Source organism: Labrus bergylta, chromosome 16 (assembly GCF_963930695.1).
Source record: "Labrus bergylta chromosome 16, fLabBer1.1, whole genome shotgun sequence".
Taxonomy (NCBI): domain Eukaryota; kingdom Metazoa; phylum Chordata; class Actinopteri; order Labriformes; family Labridae; genus Labrus; species Labrus bergylta.
Window position 1 is genome coordinate 228,738 of NC_089210.1, and position 15,268 is coordinate 244,005.

Sequence of the window (15,268 nt, forward strand, 5' to 3'; positions counted from 1 at the left end):
ACGTTCTGACCTTGGACAGGAGACATGCGCACACACACCTGCAGCTCGTCTGTATTCAGAGGACGAGGTGTTGCGTAATGATCATATCGAAACACCGGGGAGAAGGGTTACATAACAGCAGCCTCAAACAGCAGCAGGGGGGTGTGTGAGGAGGGGGAGGGGGAGGGGGAGGGGGAGAGGATGCTGAGGAGAAGAAAGGAGGAAACAAGATGGAGAACAGGGACGCAGTTAAAGGCATGAGGTGATGGGCGCGCGCGCGCGCACACACACACACGACGCCTGTTTGTTACCATGGTAACCAGATGACCTTCAGCATGTTCTGTGTGCAGCTTCCTGTCCATCGTGACATCATCATGTTTTTAACACGTTGACACAATGAGGACACAATCTCACGCCTCTTTTGGCCAATCACATTCTTTTATTACAAACTTAAAAAAGAATCGGAACAATAAGAAACTGCAGTAGGAAGTGGTCGTGTCGTCTCGAAGGGCGCCACAGAAAACAGGTCTTTGCATTGTCAGTAGATTCATGGACAGGAAGTAGAAAAGAATTCAACAGAGGCGGGAGAGAACGCACGTGGTCATAAATATCTAAACATCAAGAAACGTGCTGAACACACGGAGAGAGGCGGGCGCACGGCAGCTTTCTTCTTCAGGTTCAAACACTCACTGTCCTCCACGTTTAGGGGCGTGTCCTAAAGCAGACGACTTTAGAGTCGAACGCAGACGCCTCCCACAACACTGACTAACATTCATCGCTGGGCTTCACACTCAGGACAGGTGTGTGTTATTCAGAGAGGTAGTTCCCGCCTCTTCAGGGTCATTGAGATCATGGCGTTTGGAGAAAGAGAGCGTGTGGATATGGCTTCAGAAACACAGAGGTCACTTCCTGTGCAGATTCTCTGAGTGACAGGGCGAGCACGACCTGCTCACAGGAAGTGACGACCCGCTCACAGGAAGTGACGCATGTTGAGTTGGACTTGGTCAGCGCCATCTGAACAAACAGAAAAAGTGATGCGAGCTCGTTTTCTCCTTCAGAGCGTCTGTAAACATTGACGTCTCGACTTCGTCCTGACCCGTCTGCACGAGGTACACATTCAACACGTTGTCATGGAAACATCTTTATTCAGTCTGTTTGCATATATATTCATCTTCAGTGAAAAAATACCTTCAGCATGTAAGAAACTAAACACACAACACGAGCACTCTGTATTTACAACCTGCAAAAACATCCAGATAGAAATCTGAAAAGTTACAAAACAAAGTAGAAAACCTCAGAGCTCCGCCCCTCAAACACAAATCAACGTGTCACGCACACACTGAGCGGACGATCATTTTTCAAACATTCAAATGAAGCGACGTGTCGACGCGACGCTTTAACACGAGGTCATCTCGCATCACGTCTGTGGAGCTCAGAGCGCCAAGCTCACCTGCAGAGACCAATCACAAGCAGCCAATCGGGGGTCACTTACTGTTTTTGATTACCACACGTTTGTAAAAGAGGGAGGAGCCTCGCTCCTCCCTCTTTTACAAAGACATCGTTTTCTCTCTCTGCTGCAACTTTTAAAAGACTGAAGATCTGAAATGCGTTAAACATTCAAATGAAATCTTCATGTCCATCAGAGAGAGGGCGAGAGAGAAAGAGAGGGCGAGAGAGAGGGCGAGAGAGAGAAAGAGAGACAGAGACAGAGAGGGCGAGAGAGAGAGAAAGAGAGGGCGAGAGAGAGAGAGAGAGAGAGAGACAGAGACAGAGAGGGTGAGAGAGAGAAAGAAAGAGAGAGAGGGGAGAGTCATAGCTCAGCACAATCGTGTTGTGGGTCTGAAGGAGTGGGTCTCTCTCTCTCTCTCTCTTCTCGCCCTCTCTCTCCTCTGTGTTTCCACTCAAAACTTCTCCTTCATAGTCATGCAGCCATTTATCACCACTCAACACAGACAGCGTTCCTGCAGGACTTGGCGAGCCTCGTTCTCTCAGAGCGAACTCAAGAAATGAACAATCAACGTAAAAGAACAAACATGAAGAGATTGGCAACAACTCAAGGTAGAAACATTCCCCCACCCCGTTATCAACGCCGACATACAGACAGTGATGACATCAGAGGGGGCGGGGCAAAAACAAAGACATGAGCTGTTGGGAGTCTGTGTAGTCAAACAGGTCATTAGCTCATGTTAGCTTCTCAGTTAGCCAGCACCACCGGCTGGAAGGACTGGCTCGAGTATTGCAGGTTGTAGTTTCCTAATCCGTCCACAAACGGCGCCTTCTCCATGTACGGGATCCCACTGCCACCCATGATGCCCACACTCTGAGGAGGAGGGGGACTGGAGAACGGGTCGAAGGATGGGTGGGTAGTGACGGAGTGCTGAGGTTGGAATGGGCTAATGTGGGGCTGGATGGGCGGGGTGTCAGGATCAAAGTAAAGGGGGGGGGGGGATCCTGGGAAGACGAACTCTTTGGCGTTAGGGGAGAGCTGGCTGGAAAGCGGCGTCCCGAGCGAGTGCAGGGAGAGAGAGAGCGGCTTGTGCTTCAGCAGTTCGGGGGCGGAGATGTTGGTGGGAGAGCGAGACAGCATCCTCTGGGTGGAGCCAGCCGCTGACCCCGCCCCACTGCTCTTCTTCATCTTGGTGGAGCCGAACTTGGTGGCGGCAAAGCTGGCAGTGGTGAAGACGATGGGCTGAGGACGGGCGGCAGGCGGCTGCTGAGGGGAGAGGTAGGGCAGCCCACCGCTGGGAGGGGAGGGGGTGGAGGTGTTGGATGAGTGGAGGGCGGAGTCTGTGGGCGTGCTGGATCTCGGGTAGGTGAAGAGGGAGGGGCAGGGCGGCGCCGGTGTAGGAGAGCTGGAGAGAGACGGCATGAGGGCGGGAGACGCCTGGCTTCCCACGGGAATAAAAACCTGAGCATCGGGGTTGAAGCCCACGTTCTTTGACTCCTCCCCCTCCACGTCTCCCTCTGACTCCGCCCTGTCTCCATCACAGTCGAGGCCTGGAGGATCCTCCAGGTACAGCACCTTGATGGCGCCCTTCTCTCCGATCTGATAGGACACCTCATACGGGTCGATCCACACGCTGAGCTCTGGAGGGACGTTAGCCCGCACCTCTTCCGTGTCCAGGCCGCTCCTCTTTGCCGCCAGTTCCACCACGGGGTCCCGGGGGGCGCCCAGGTGGATGCAGCGGAAAGCAGAGCCTCTGAGGGGGGCTTCTGGGTACCAGTGACCCTCATAACGTGACATCAGAATCCTCTCCAGCTCCTCGCCAAAAAGGTCAGCCCGACGGCGAGGAAGCTTGTTGTACAGGTAGGACACGATAAAGTTCAGGGCTACCTTGACCTCCAGGTGCATAACTGCACCCGGCGAGCGCCGTGACAAATCTGAGACGAATTCAAACAGGAGACAAACAGTGTTGTTGTGTTCACTGTCCAGCGTGGGATCGTTTTATGGTCATCATGGTGAAGACAGTCAGTAAGCACGCCACACGTCTCAGATGTATTCGTCTGATTTTAAGACCTGTGGAGAAAAAAAGCACAGAGCCGTCAGGAACCATGAGAGCCACATGACTCAACATTTATGTTCACATGTTTTTAAATGAACACAAACAAAAACAAAAACAAACTGCTTCCTGTTGGAGAGTCAGGGTTAGCGGTTAGCTTGTGCTAGCATGCGTTAGCTTGCAGTGTAGGTACAAGCAGTAAACGTGTACACTACGTCCTGCAGAGGGCGGGGCTTCTGGGGCAGGGGCCCAGTTTGAATGTTGTTCTACTGACTCCGCCTTTAAACAAACTTTACAAATTATTTTAACAATGATCAAATAACACGAAATCCTCAGTGAACATCGTGAAATCACGTAAAGGCCTGAGGAATACGTTAACGTCTAAACCACACAAAACACTGTTTGTTAGATTAGAGTCTAAACTACAGAAAACACTGTTGGTTAGATTAGAGTCTAAACTACAGAAAACACTGTTTGTTAGATTAGAGTCTAAACTACAGAAACCACTGTTGGTTAGGTTAGAGTCTAAACTACAGAAAACACTGTTTGTTAGATTAGAGTCTAAACTACAGAAAACACTGTTTGTTAGATTAGAGTCTAAACTACAGAAAACACTGTTTGTTAGATTAGAGTCTAAACTACAGAAAACACTGTTTGTTAGATTAGAGTCTAAACTACAGGAAACACTGTTAGATTAGAGTCTAAACTACAGAAAACACTGTTGGTTAGATTAGAGTCTAAACTACAGAAAACACTGTTTGTTAGATTAGAGTCTAAACTACAGAAACCACTGTTGGTTAGGTTAGAGTCTAAACTACAGAAAACACTGTTTGTTAGATTAGAGTCTAAACTACAGAAAACACTGTTTGTTAGATTAGAGTCTAAACTACAGAAAACACTGTTTGTTAGATTAGAGTCTAAACTACAGAAAACACTGTTTGTTAAATTAGAGTCTAAACTACAGAAAACACTGTTTGTTAGATTAGAGTCTAAACTACAGAAAACACTGTTTGTTAGATTAGAGTCTAAACTACAGAAAACACTGTTTGTTAGATTAGAGTCTAAACTACAGGAAACACTGTTAGATTAGAGTCTAAACTACAGAAAACACTGTTGGTTAGATTAGAGTCTAAACTACAGAAAACACTGTTTGTTAGATTAGAGTCTAAACTACAGAAACCACTGTTGGTTAGGTTAGAGTCTAAACTACAGAAAACACTGTTTGTTAGATTAGAGTCTAAACTACAGAAAACACTGTTTGTTAGATTAGAGTCTAAACTACAGGAAACACTGTTTGTTAAATTAGAGTCTAAACTACAGAAAACACTGTTTTGTTAGATTAGAGTCTAAACTACAGAAAACACTGTTGGTTAGATTAGAGTCTAAACTACAGGAAACACTGTTTGTTAGATTAGAGTCTAAACTACAGGAAACACTGTTAGATTAGAGTCTAAACTACAGGAAACACTGTTAGATTAGAGTCTAAACTACAGAAAACACTGTTTGTTAGATTAGAGTCTAAACTACAGGAAACACTGTTAGATTAGAGTCTAAACTACAGAAAACACTGTTTGTTAGATTAGAGTCTAAACTACAGGAAACACTGATTGTTAATAAAGGGGTGAGATGACATCATGGCAATCTCCTGACCAACAGACTGCTTTAGCTTCAGAAACAAGTGAGTGAACTTTTTGTTCCTGAGCGCTATGAGAAGTATTCTCTCTCTTCTATATCTACACTAATGTTTTAATGTTCAGGTTGTTGTGCAGGACGCTCTGCAGAAACCCTCCAGGATCTTGAACGTGATCCTGGGAGCTGCTCCTGGTGACCGCTCAGCCTGCTGGGAGTGCACAACCATTTTCACTTAAGACAAAACATGCTGCTTCTTAAAAACAAGCATCACACAGAAAGCTGTGTAAAATGGCAGGACAGACACCATACTCCACAGAACACCATTTCCCATCATGCAGTGCATGTGATTTCCCCCCCCCCCCCCCTTTTACGCAGGAACACACACAAACAATCCCTCTCAGAGACTTCCCTGCCCGATGGGATTCAGCAGCTCAGATTAGAGACACAGCTCGATTAAACATCAATGTAACTGTTACAGAGAAATCTGCACCGAGTGAAGCTCGCCCGCAGGAAGGACAGCTCCTCGCCATGTTTACATTAACCCCCCCCCCCCCCCCCCCAAAATCACACGAAGAAGGTGACATTGAAGGAGAAGGGGGGGTCGTTACATGAGCTATAAATAGAGAGCATTGTACATCTTCTGTGGTTCACATTCTCCAACAGCAGAGTTCAAAACAGAGATGATGGAGAAAAAGACCACACACACACACACACACACACACACACACACACACACACACACACACACACACACACACACACACACACACACACACACACACACACACACACACACACACACACACACACACACACACACACACACACACACACACACACACACACACACACACACACACACACACACACACACACACACACACACACACACACACACACACACACACACACACACACACACACACACACACACACACACACACACACACACACACACACACACACACACACCTTTCCTTACTTACCTTTTCTTGTCGATGCAGCAGCTCCACTTGTCGTAAACTCCCGTTTTATCCCGTTTTCTCTCGTGTTCTCGTCTCGTGGTTTCGGGTGATGACCTTCAGATGTTCTCACTTTAACATGAAAGATCTTTTTACCTGCTGTCTCGCTGCTCAGGTGATGCACACAGGTCTCCAGCTGACTCCTTCATGGAGGCTCTACACAAACTTTACTGTTTGACAACCCGGCGTATTTATACACGGAGTGAGACGCCCACACGCCCCTGACGGCAGGGACTACTTTCTCTATCTGTAATCACACAGCTGCTTTCTACTCCTCACACCATGGCGGTGTGATGAGGCTGCTCTCCTGTCTGTTCATTTCAATACACCTTAAAGGACTAGTTATGATTTATTATTGTGATTTCAAAGGATAATCACGTCAGCGCCACTCTCACCTGACGACTCGTCACGTCACTTTGCTAGAGGAAACCATCCGCGTCGTAAACAACATTTCAACGTTTTCTCGTCAAATTAAAACACAGTTTACCCATCGGGCTCTACTTTGATCCGCGGAGGGATATTTGTAGTTTTCCCACACACTGCTGCTAAAAATATAAACCGTGATAGCAACAGAGTCCTGATTGGCTGAGAGGGGGGAGGCCCGGCAGGTTATTGGGCTGTAGCGTCCAATCAGCAGCAGTAGAATCCTAATTTTTCCGGGGGATTGTGGGAAATGTAGTTATCATCACTAAACGACGCTGAATAATAATAATTTAAGTTTTGTGATGAACCTGAATGATGGTTCATCATCATGAACACTGATACACACTGATACACACAGGTACACACTGATACACACTGATACACACAGGTACACACAGGTACACACTGATACACACTGATACACACAGGTACACACTGATACACACTGATACACACAGGTACACACTGATACACACTGATACACACAGGTACACACTGATACACACTGATACACACAGGTACACACAGGTACACACTGATACACACTGATACACACAGGTACACACTGATACACACTGATACACACAGGTACACACAGGTACACACTGATACACACTGATACACACAGGTACACACAGGTACACACAGGTACACACTGATACACACAGGTACACACAGGTACACACAGGTACACACAGGTACACACTGATACACACAGGTACACACAGGTACACACTGATACACACTGATACACACTGATACACACAGGTACACACTGATACACACTGATACACACAGGTACACACAGGTACACACAGGTACACACTGATACACACAGGTACACACAGGTACACACTGATACACACTGATACACACAGGTACACACTGATACACACTGATACACACAGGTACACACAGGTACACACTGATACACACAGGTACACACAGGTACACACTGATACACACTGATACACACAGGTACACACAGGTACACACTGATACACATTGATACACACAGGTACACACAGGTACACACTGATACACACTGATACACACAGGTACACACAGGTACACACTGATACACACAGGTACACACAGGTACACACTGATACACACAGGTACACACAGGTACACACAGGTACACACAGGTACACACTGATACACACTGATACACACAGGTACACACAGGTACACACTGATACACACAGGTACACACAGGTACACACTGATACACACTGATACACACAGGTACACACAGGTACACACTGATACACACAGGTACACACAGGTACACACTGATACACACAGGTACACACAGGTACACACAGGTACACACTGATACACACTGATACACACAGGTACACACAGGTACACACTGATACACACTGATACACACAGGTACACACAGGTACACACTGATACACACAGGTACACACAGGTACACACTGATACACACTGATACACACAGGTACACACAGGTACACACTGATACACACAGGTACACACTGATACTTTTGCTCTTTGTAAACCATTTTTTATTTAATTATTATAGTCTTCTAGTCATCTGTAGAGGAGTAGTGGCGCCCTCTGCTGGACAATAACAAATACATAAATATACAGTTTGTCGTTTCTGATGTTTATTTTAGATCCTTCATCTTTATAAATGTAGAATAAACATATAAAAATATTTATGATATAAATGAAAGTATGTATGATCTGGTCTACAAAATGACTTTTCTTTTCTTATCAGTAAAGTTAGAATAAAAAGACCCTGACCCCTGACCCCTGACCCCTGACCCTGACCCCTGATCAAGAAATCGACTGAATGTTTCTGACAACGAGGTGAACTTTGATCATCTTTACAGAAATCAAGTTTAGTGTTTATTATTAACCTCAGTAAACAGAAGGAAGATCTTTTTATTGTTCAGTCTCTTTTAGACTTTACTGTTTATATTTTCCTGCGTGAAGTAAATGTTTGTAACAACATTCAAATAAAGAAACTTCAATAAAACACTTTTTAAACATTTTGAATGAATAAACATTGAAACTGTTTCACACATTAAATCAAGCAGCAAATTCAGAGAAGAAATCAAATATAATAAAACAAGAATGTCAAACAAAATAAGTCAAAATAAATTAAATTAATTTGAGCTTGTTTCAATGTTTAACTGAAGTTATCAGAGTTGAAGTCTCTTATTTTTCTAACTTTCAAACAAACAAAAAATCTGCATCAGTGAATTTATGACATCATTGCTCCTCTTTGTTTTACTTTAACACGTGACAGACTGTGTTAGTAAACATTCATATGTTCTGTCCCAACAAAGCTTCACGTCAACAATAAATAATAATAAACAAACAAAAACAGGTTTGCTGTAGAACGAGTCTCTGGAGCCTCCCTACCCACTACCCACTACACCCTCTCCCTACCCACTACCCACTACACCCTCTCCCTACCCACTACCCACTACACCCTCTCCCTACCCACTACCCACTACACCCCTCCCTACCCACTACACCCTCTCCCTACCCACTACCCACTACCCACTACACCCCACCCTACCCACACCCACTACCCACTACACCCTCTCACTACCCACTACACCCCTCACCCTACCCACTACCCACACCCACTACACCCACCCCCTACCCACTACCCACTACCCCACTACACCCCTCACACTACCCCACTACACCCTCTCCCTACCCACTACCCACTACCCACTACACCCCTCCCACCCACACCCACTACCCACACACCCTCCCCCAACCCCACAACCCACTACCCACTACACCCTCACCCAACCCACACCCACACACCCCACCCAACCCACACCCACCCACTCCCTACCCACTACCCACTACACCCCTCCCCTACCCACTACACCCTCACCCAACCCACTACCCCACTACACCCCTCTCCCTACCCACTACCCCCACTCCCTACCCACTACCCACAACACCCTCTCCCTACCCACTACCCACACAACCCCCCCACCCACACACCCTCTCCCAACCCCACAACCCCCACCCCAACCCACTACACCCCTCCCTACCCACTACAACCCACTCCCAACCCACAACCACCCCCACCCTACCCACTACCCACTACAACCACCCCTACCCACTACCCCACAACCCTCTCCCTACCCACTACCCCACTACCCCACTACACCCTCACCCTACCCACTACAACCCCACCCCTACCCACTACACCCACTCCCAACCCACTACCCCCTCTCCCTACCCCACACACCCTCACCCACCCACAACACCCTCACCCACCCACTACCCACTACCCACTACACCCCTCCCTACCCACTACACCCTCTCCCAACCCCACACCCCCCTCCACTACCCACTACCCCCCTCCCAACCCACTACCCACTACACCCTCACCCACCCACTACCCACTACACCCCTCCCTACCCACTACCCCACACACCCTCACCCACCCACTACCCACTACACCCACTCCCTACCCACTACACCCACCCCTACCCACACCCACTACCCACACACACCCTCACCCCTACCCACTACCCACTACCCACAACACCCCACACTACCCACTACACCCCACCCCTACCCACTACCCACTACACCCTCACCCCTACCCACTACCCACTACCCACTACACCCTCTCACTACCCACTACACCCTCTCCCTACCCACACCCACTACCCACTACACCCTCTCCCTACCCACTACCCACTACCCACACACCCTCACCCTACCCCACCACCCACTACCCACTACACCCTCTCCCTACCCACTACCCACTACACCCTCTCCCTACCCACAACCCCCACTCCCTACCCCACTACCCACTACACCCTCTCCCTACCCACTACACCCTCTCCCCTACCCACTACCCACTACACCCCCACCCTACCCACTACCCCCCTCACCCTACCCACTACCCACTACACCCTCTCCCTACCCACTACACCCACTCCCTACCACAACCCCCACCCCCACCCCAACCCAACACCCTCTCCCTACCCACTACAACCCACTCCCTACCCACTACCCCCCTCACACACCCACTACCCCCTCTCCCAACCCACTACCCACTACACCCACTCCTTACCCACTACCCCACTACACCCCTCACCCCTACCCACTACCCACTACAACCTCTCCCTACCCACTACCCACAACCCACACCTACCAACACCCACTCCCTACCCACACACCACCCTCCCCTACCCACTACACCCTCACCCTACCCACTACCCCCCTCCCCAACCCACACACACCCTCTCCCTACCCACTACCACCCTCACCCTACCCACTACCCACTACCCACTACACCCTCACCCCTACCCACTACACCCTCTCCCTACCCACTACCCACCCCACACCACCCCACCCCACACCCCCACTCCCAACCCACTACCCACCTACACCCTCTCCCTACCCACTACCCCACCACACCCCTCTCCCCTACCCACTACACCCCTCTCCCAACCCACACCCACTACCCCCTCTCCCTACCCACTACAACCCTCTCCCCTACCCCACAACACCCTCACCCTACCCACTACCCCCACACACTACCCACTACCCCCCACCCCACCCCACTACCCACTACACCCCTCCCAACCCACTACCCACTACACCACTCCCACCCACCTACCCACTACACCCTCTCCCAACCCACTACCCACTACCCACTACACCCTCTCCCTACCCACTACCCACTACACCCTCTCCCTACCCACTACCCACAACCCACTACACCCTCTCCCTACCCCACACAACACCCTCACCCTACCCACTACCCCCACACCCCACACCCCTTCCCCACTACACCCCCTCTCCCTACCCACTACACCCCTCTCCCTACCCACACCCACAACCCACCACACCCACACCCTACCCACTACACCCACCCCCAACCCACACCACCCACTCACAACCCACTACCCCCTCTCCCTACCCACACCCACAACACCCTCTCCCTACCCACTACCCACTACACCCTCACCCCTACCCACAACACCCTCCCCACCCACTACCCCCCCTCACCCTACCCACTACACCCACCCCACCCCACACACCCTCACCCAACCCACCCCAACCCCCACCACCCCTACCCACACCCCCTCACCCACCCACTACCCACCCAACCCACTACCCACTACCCACCCCACCTCCCACCCACTACCCACACACCCACCCCTACCCACAACACCCCACTCCCTACCCACTACCCCCTCACCCTACCCACTACACCCACTCCCTACCCACACACCCCTCCCAACCCACTACCCCCTCTCACAACCCACTACCCCCACACCCTACCCACTACCCACACACCCTCTCCCTACCCACTACCCACTACACCCTCACCCCTACCCACTACCCACTACACCCTCTCCCTACCCACAACACCCTCTCCCTACCCACTACCCACTACCCACCTACACCCTCACCCTACCCCACTACACCCCTCTCCCTACCCACTACCCCCTCACACAACCCCACTACCCCCACACCCCAACCCACTACCCACTACACCCTCTCCCTACCCACTACCCCACTACACCCTCACCCTACCCACTACAACCCTCACCCTACCCACTACCCCCACTCCCTACCCATTACACCCACTCCCCTACCCACTACACCCACTCCCTACCCACTACCCCCTCTCACTACCCACTACCCCCTCACCCTACCCACTACCCACTACACCCCTCCCCTACCCACTACCCACTACACCCTCTCCCTAACCCACTACCCACTACACCCCTCTCCCTACCCACTACCCACAACCCACTACACCCTCTCCCTACCCACTACCCCACAACAACCCCTCTCCCTACCCACTACCCACACACCCACTACACCCTCTCCCTACCCACTACACCCTCTCCCTACCCACTACAACCCCTCTCCCTACCCACTACCCCCTCTCCCTACCCACTACACCCTCTCCCTACCCACTACACCCTCTCCCTACCCACTACCCACTACCCACTACACCCTCTCCCTACCCACTACCCACTACCCACTACACCCTCTCCCTACCCACTACACCCTCTCCCTACCCACTACCCCCTCTCCCTACCCACTACACCCTCTCCCTACCCACTACACCCTCTCCCTACCCACTACCCCACTACCCACTACACCCTCTCCCTACCCACTACACCCCTCTCCCTACCCACTACCCCCTCTCACTACCCACTACACCCTCTCCCTACCCACTACCCACTACACCCCTCTCCCTACCCACTACCCACTACCCCCTCTCCCTACCCATTACACCCTCTCCCTACCCACTAAACCCTCTCCCTACCCACTACCCCCTCTCACTACCCACTACCCCCTCTCCTACCCACTACCCACTACACCCTCTCCCTACCCACTACCCACTACACCCTCTCCCTACCCACTACCCACTACACCCTCTCCCTACCCACTACCCACTACCCACTACATACCCCTCTCCCTACCCACTACACACCCTCTCCCTACCCACTACACCCTCCTCCCTACCCACTACACCCTCTCCCTACCCACTACCCACTACCCACTACACCCTCTCCCTACCCACTACCCACTACACCCTCTCCCTACCCACTACCCACTACCCACTACACCCTCTCCCTACCCACTACACCCTCTCCCTACCCACTACACCCTCTCACTACCCACTACCCCCTCTCCCTACCCACTACACCCTCTCCCTACCCACTACCCACTACACCCTCTCCCTACCCACTACCCACTACACCCTCTCCCTACCCACTACACCCTCTCCCTACCCACTACCCCCTCTCCCTACCCACTACACCCTCTCCCTACCCACTACCCCCTCTCCCTACCCACTACACCCTCTCCCTACCCACTACCCACTACCCACTACACCCTCTCCCTACCCACTACACCCTCTCCCTACCCACTACCCCCCTCTCACTACCCACTACCCCCTCTCCCTACCCACTACCCACTACACCCTCTCCCTCCTACCCACTACCCACTACACCCTCTCCCTACCCACTACACCCTCTCCCTACCCACTACACCCTCTCCCTACCCACTACCCCCTCTCACTACCCACTACCCCCTCTCCCTACCCACTACCCACTACACCCTCTCCCTACCCACTACCCACTACACCCTCTCCCTACCCACTACCCACTACACCCTCTCCCTACCCACTACCCACTACCCACTACACCCTCTCCCTACCCACTACACCCTCTCCCTACCCACTACACCCTCTCCCTACCCACTACACCCTCTCCCTACCCACTACCCACTACCCTCACTACACCCTCTCCCTACCCACTACCCACTACACCCTCTCCCTACCCACTACCCACTACCCACTACACCCTCTCCCTACCCACTACACCCTCTCCCTACCCACTACACCCTCTCCCTACCCACTACACCCTCTCACTACCCACTACCCCCTCTCCTACCCACTACACCCTCTCCTACCCACTACCCACTACACCCTCTCCCTACCCACTACCCACTACACCCCTCTCCTACCCACTACACCCTCTCCCTACCCACTACCCCCTCTCCCTACCGACTACACCCTCAGCCCTACCCACTACCCCCTCTCCTACCCACTACACCCTCTCCCTACCCACTACCCCCTCCTCACTACCCACTACCTCCCCTCTCCCTACCCACTACCCACTACACCCTCTCCCTACCCACTACCCACTACACCCTCTCCCTACCCACTACCCACTACACCCTCTCCCTACCCACACTACCCACTACCCACTACACCCTCTCCCTACCCACTACACCCTCTCCCTACCCACTACCCACTACACCCTCTCACTACCCACTACACCCTCTACCTACCCACTACCCACTACACCCTCTCCCTACCCACTACACCCTCTCCCTACCCACTACCCACTACCCACTACACCCTCTCCCTACCCACTACACCCTCTCCCTACCCACTACCCACTACACCCTCTCACTACCCACTACACCCTCTACCTACCCACTACCCACTACACCCTCTCCCTACCCACTACACCCCTCTCCCTACCCACTACACCCTCTCCCTACCCACTACCCCCTCTCCCTACCCACTACACCCTCTCCCTACCCACTACCCACTACACCCTCTCCCTACCCACTACCCACTACCACTACACCCTCTCCCTACCCACTACCCACTACCCACTACACCCTCTCACTACCCACTACACCCTCTCCCTACCCACTACCCACTACAACCCCTCTCCCTACCCACTACCCACTACACCCTCTCCCTACCCACTACCCACTACCCACTACACCCTCTCCCTACCCACTACCCACTACACCCTCTCCCTTACCCACTACACCCTCTCCCTACCCACTACCCACTACACCCTCTCCCTACCCCTACACCCTCTACCTACCCACTACCCACTACACCCTCTCCCTACTCCACTACCCACTACCCACTACACCCTCTCCCTACCCACTACCCACTACCCACTACACCCTCTCCCTACCCACTACCCACTACACCCTCTCCCTACCCACTACACCCTCTCCCTACCCACTACCCACTACACCCTCTCACTACCCACTACACCCTCTACCTACCCACTACCCACTACACCCTCTCCCTACCCACTACCCTCACTACACCCTCTCCCTACCCACTACCCACTACACCCTCTCCCTACCCACTACACCCTCTCCCTACCCACTACCCTCCCTCTCCCTACCCAT

The 15,268-nt window shown here is 51.8% G+C and overlaps 1 protein-coding gene across 1 annotated transcript; it reads right to left on the minus strand.

Annotated features, from left to right (window-relative positions):
- Window positions 1–398: 398 nt before the first annotated feature.
- Window positions 399–6,605, minus strand: LOC110003698 (protein Tob2). Its single transcript, XM_020659246.3, has 2 exons — window positions 6,098–6,605; window positions 399–3,496 (listed from the first exon to the last, which is right to left on the minus strand). Exon 2 carries the CDS (start codon window positions 3,329–3,331, stop codon window positions 2,174–2,176), a length of 1,158 nt encoding a protein of 385 aa, XP_020514902.2. The 5' UTR covers window positions 3,332–3,496; window positions 6,098–6,605; the 3' UTR covers window positions 399–2,173.
- Between the last annotated feature and the right edge of the window lie 8,663 nt (window positions 6,606–15,268).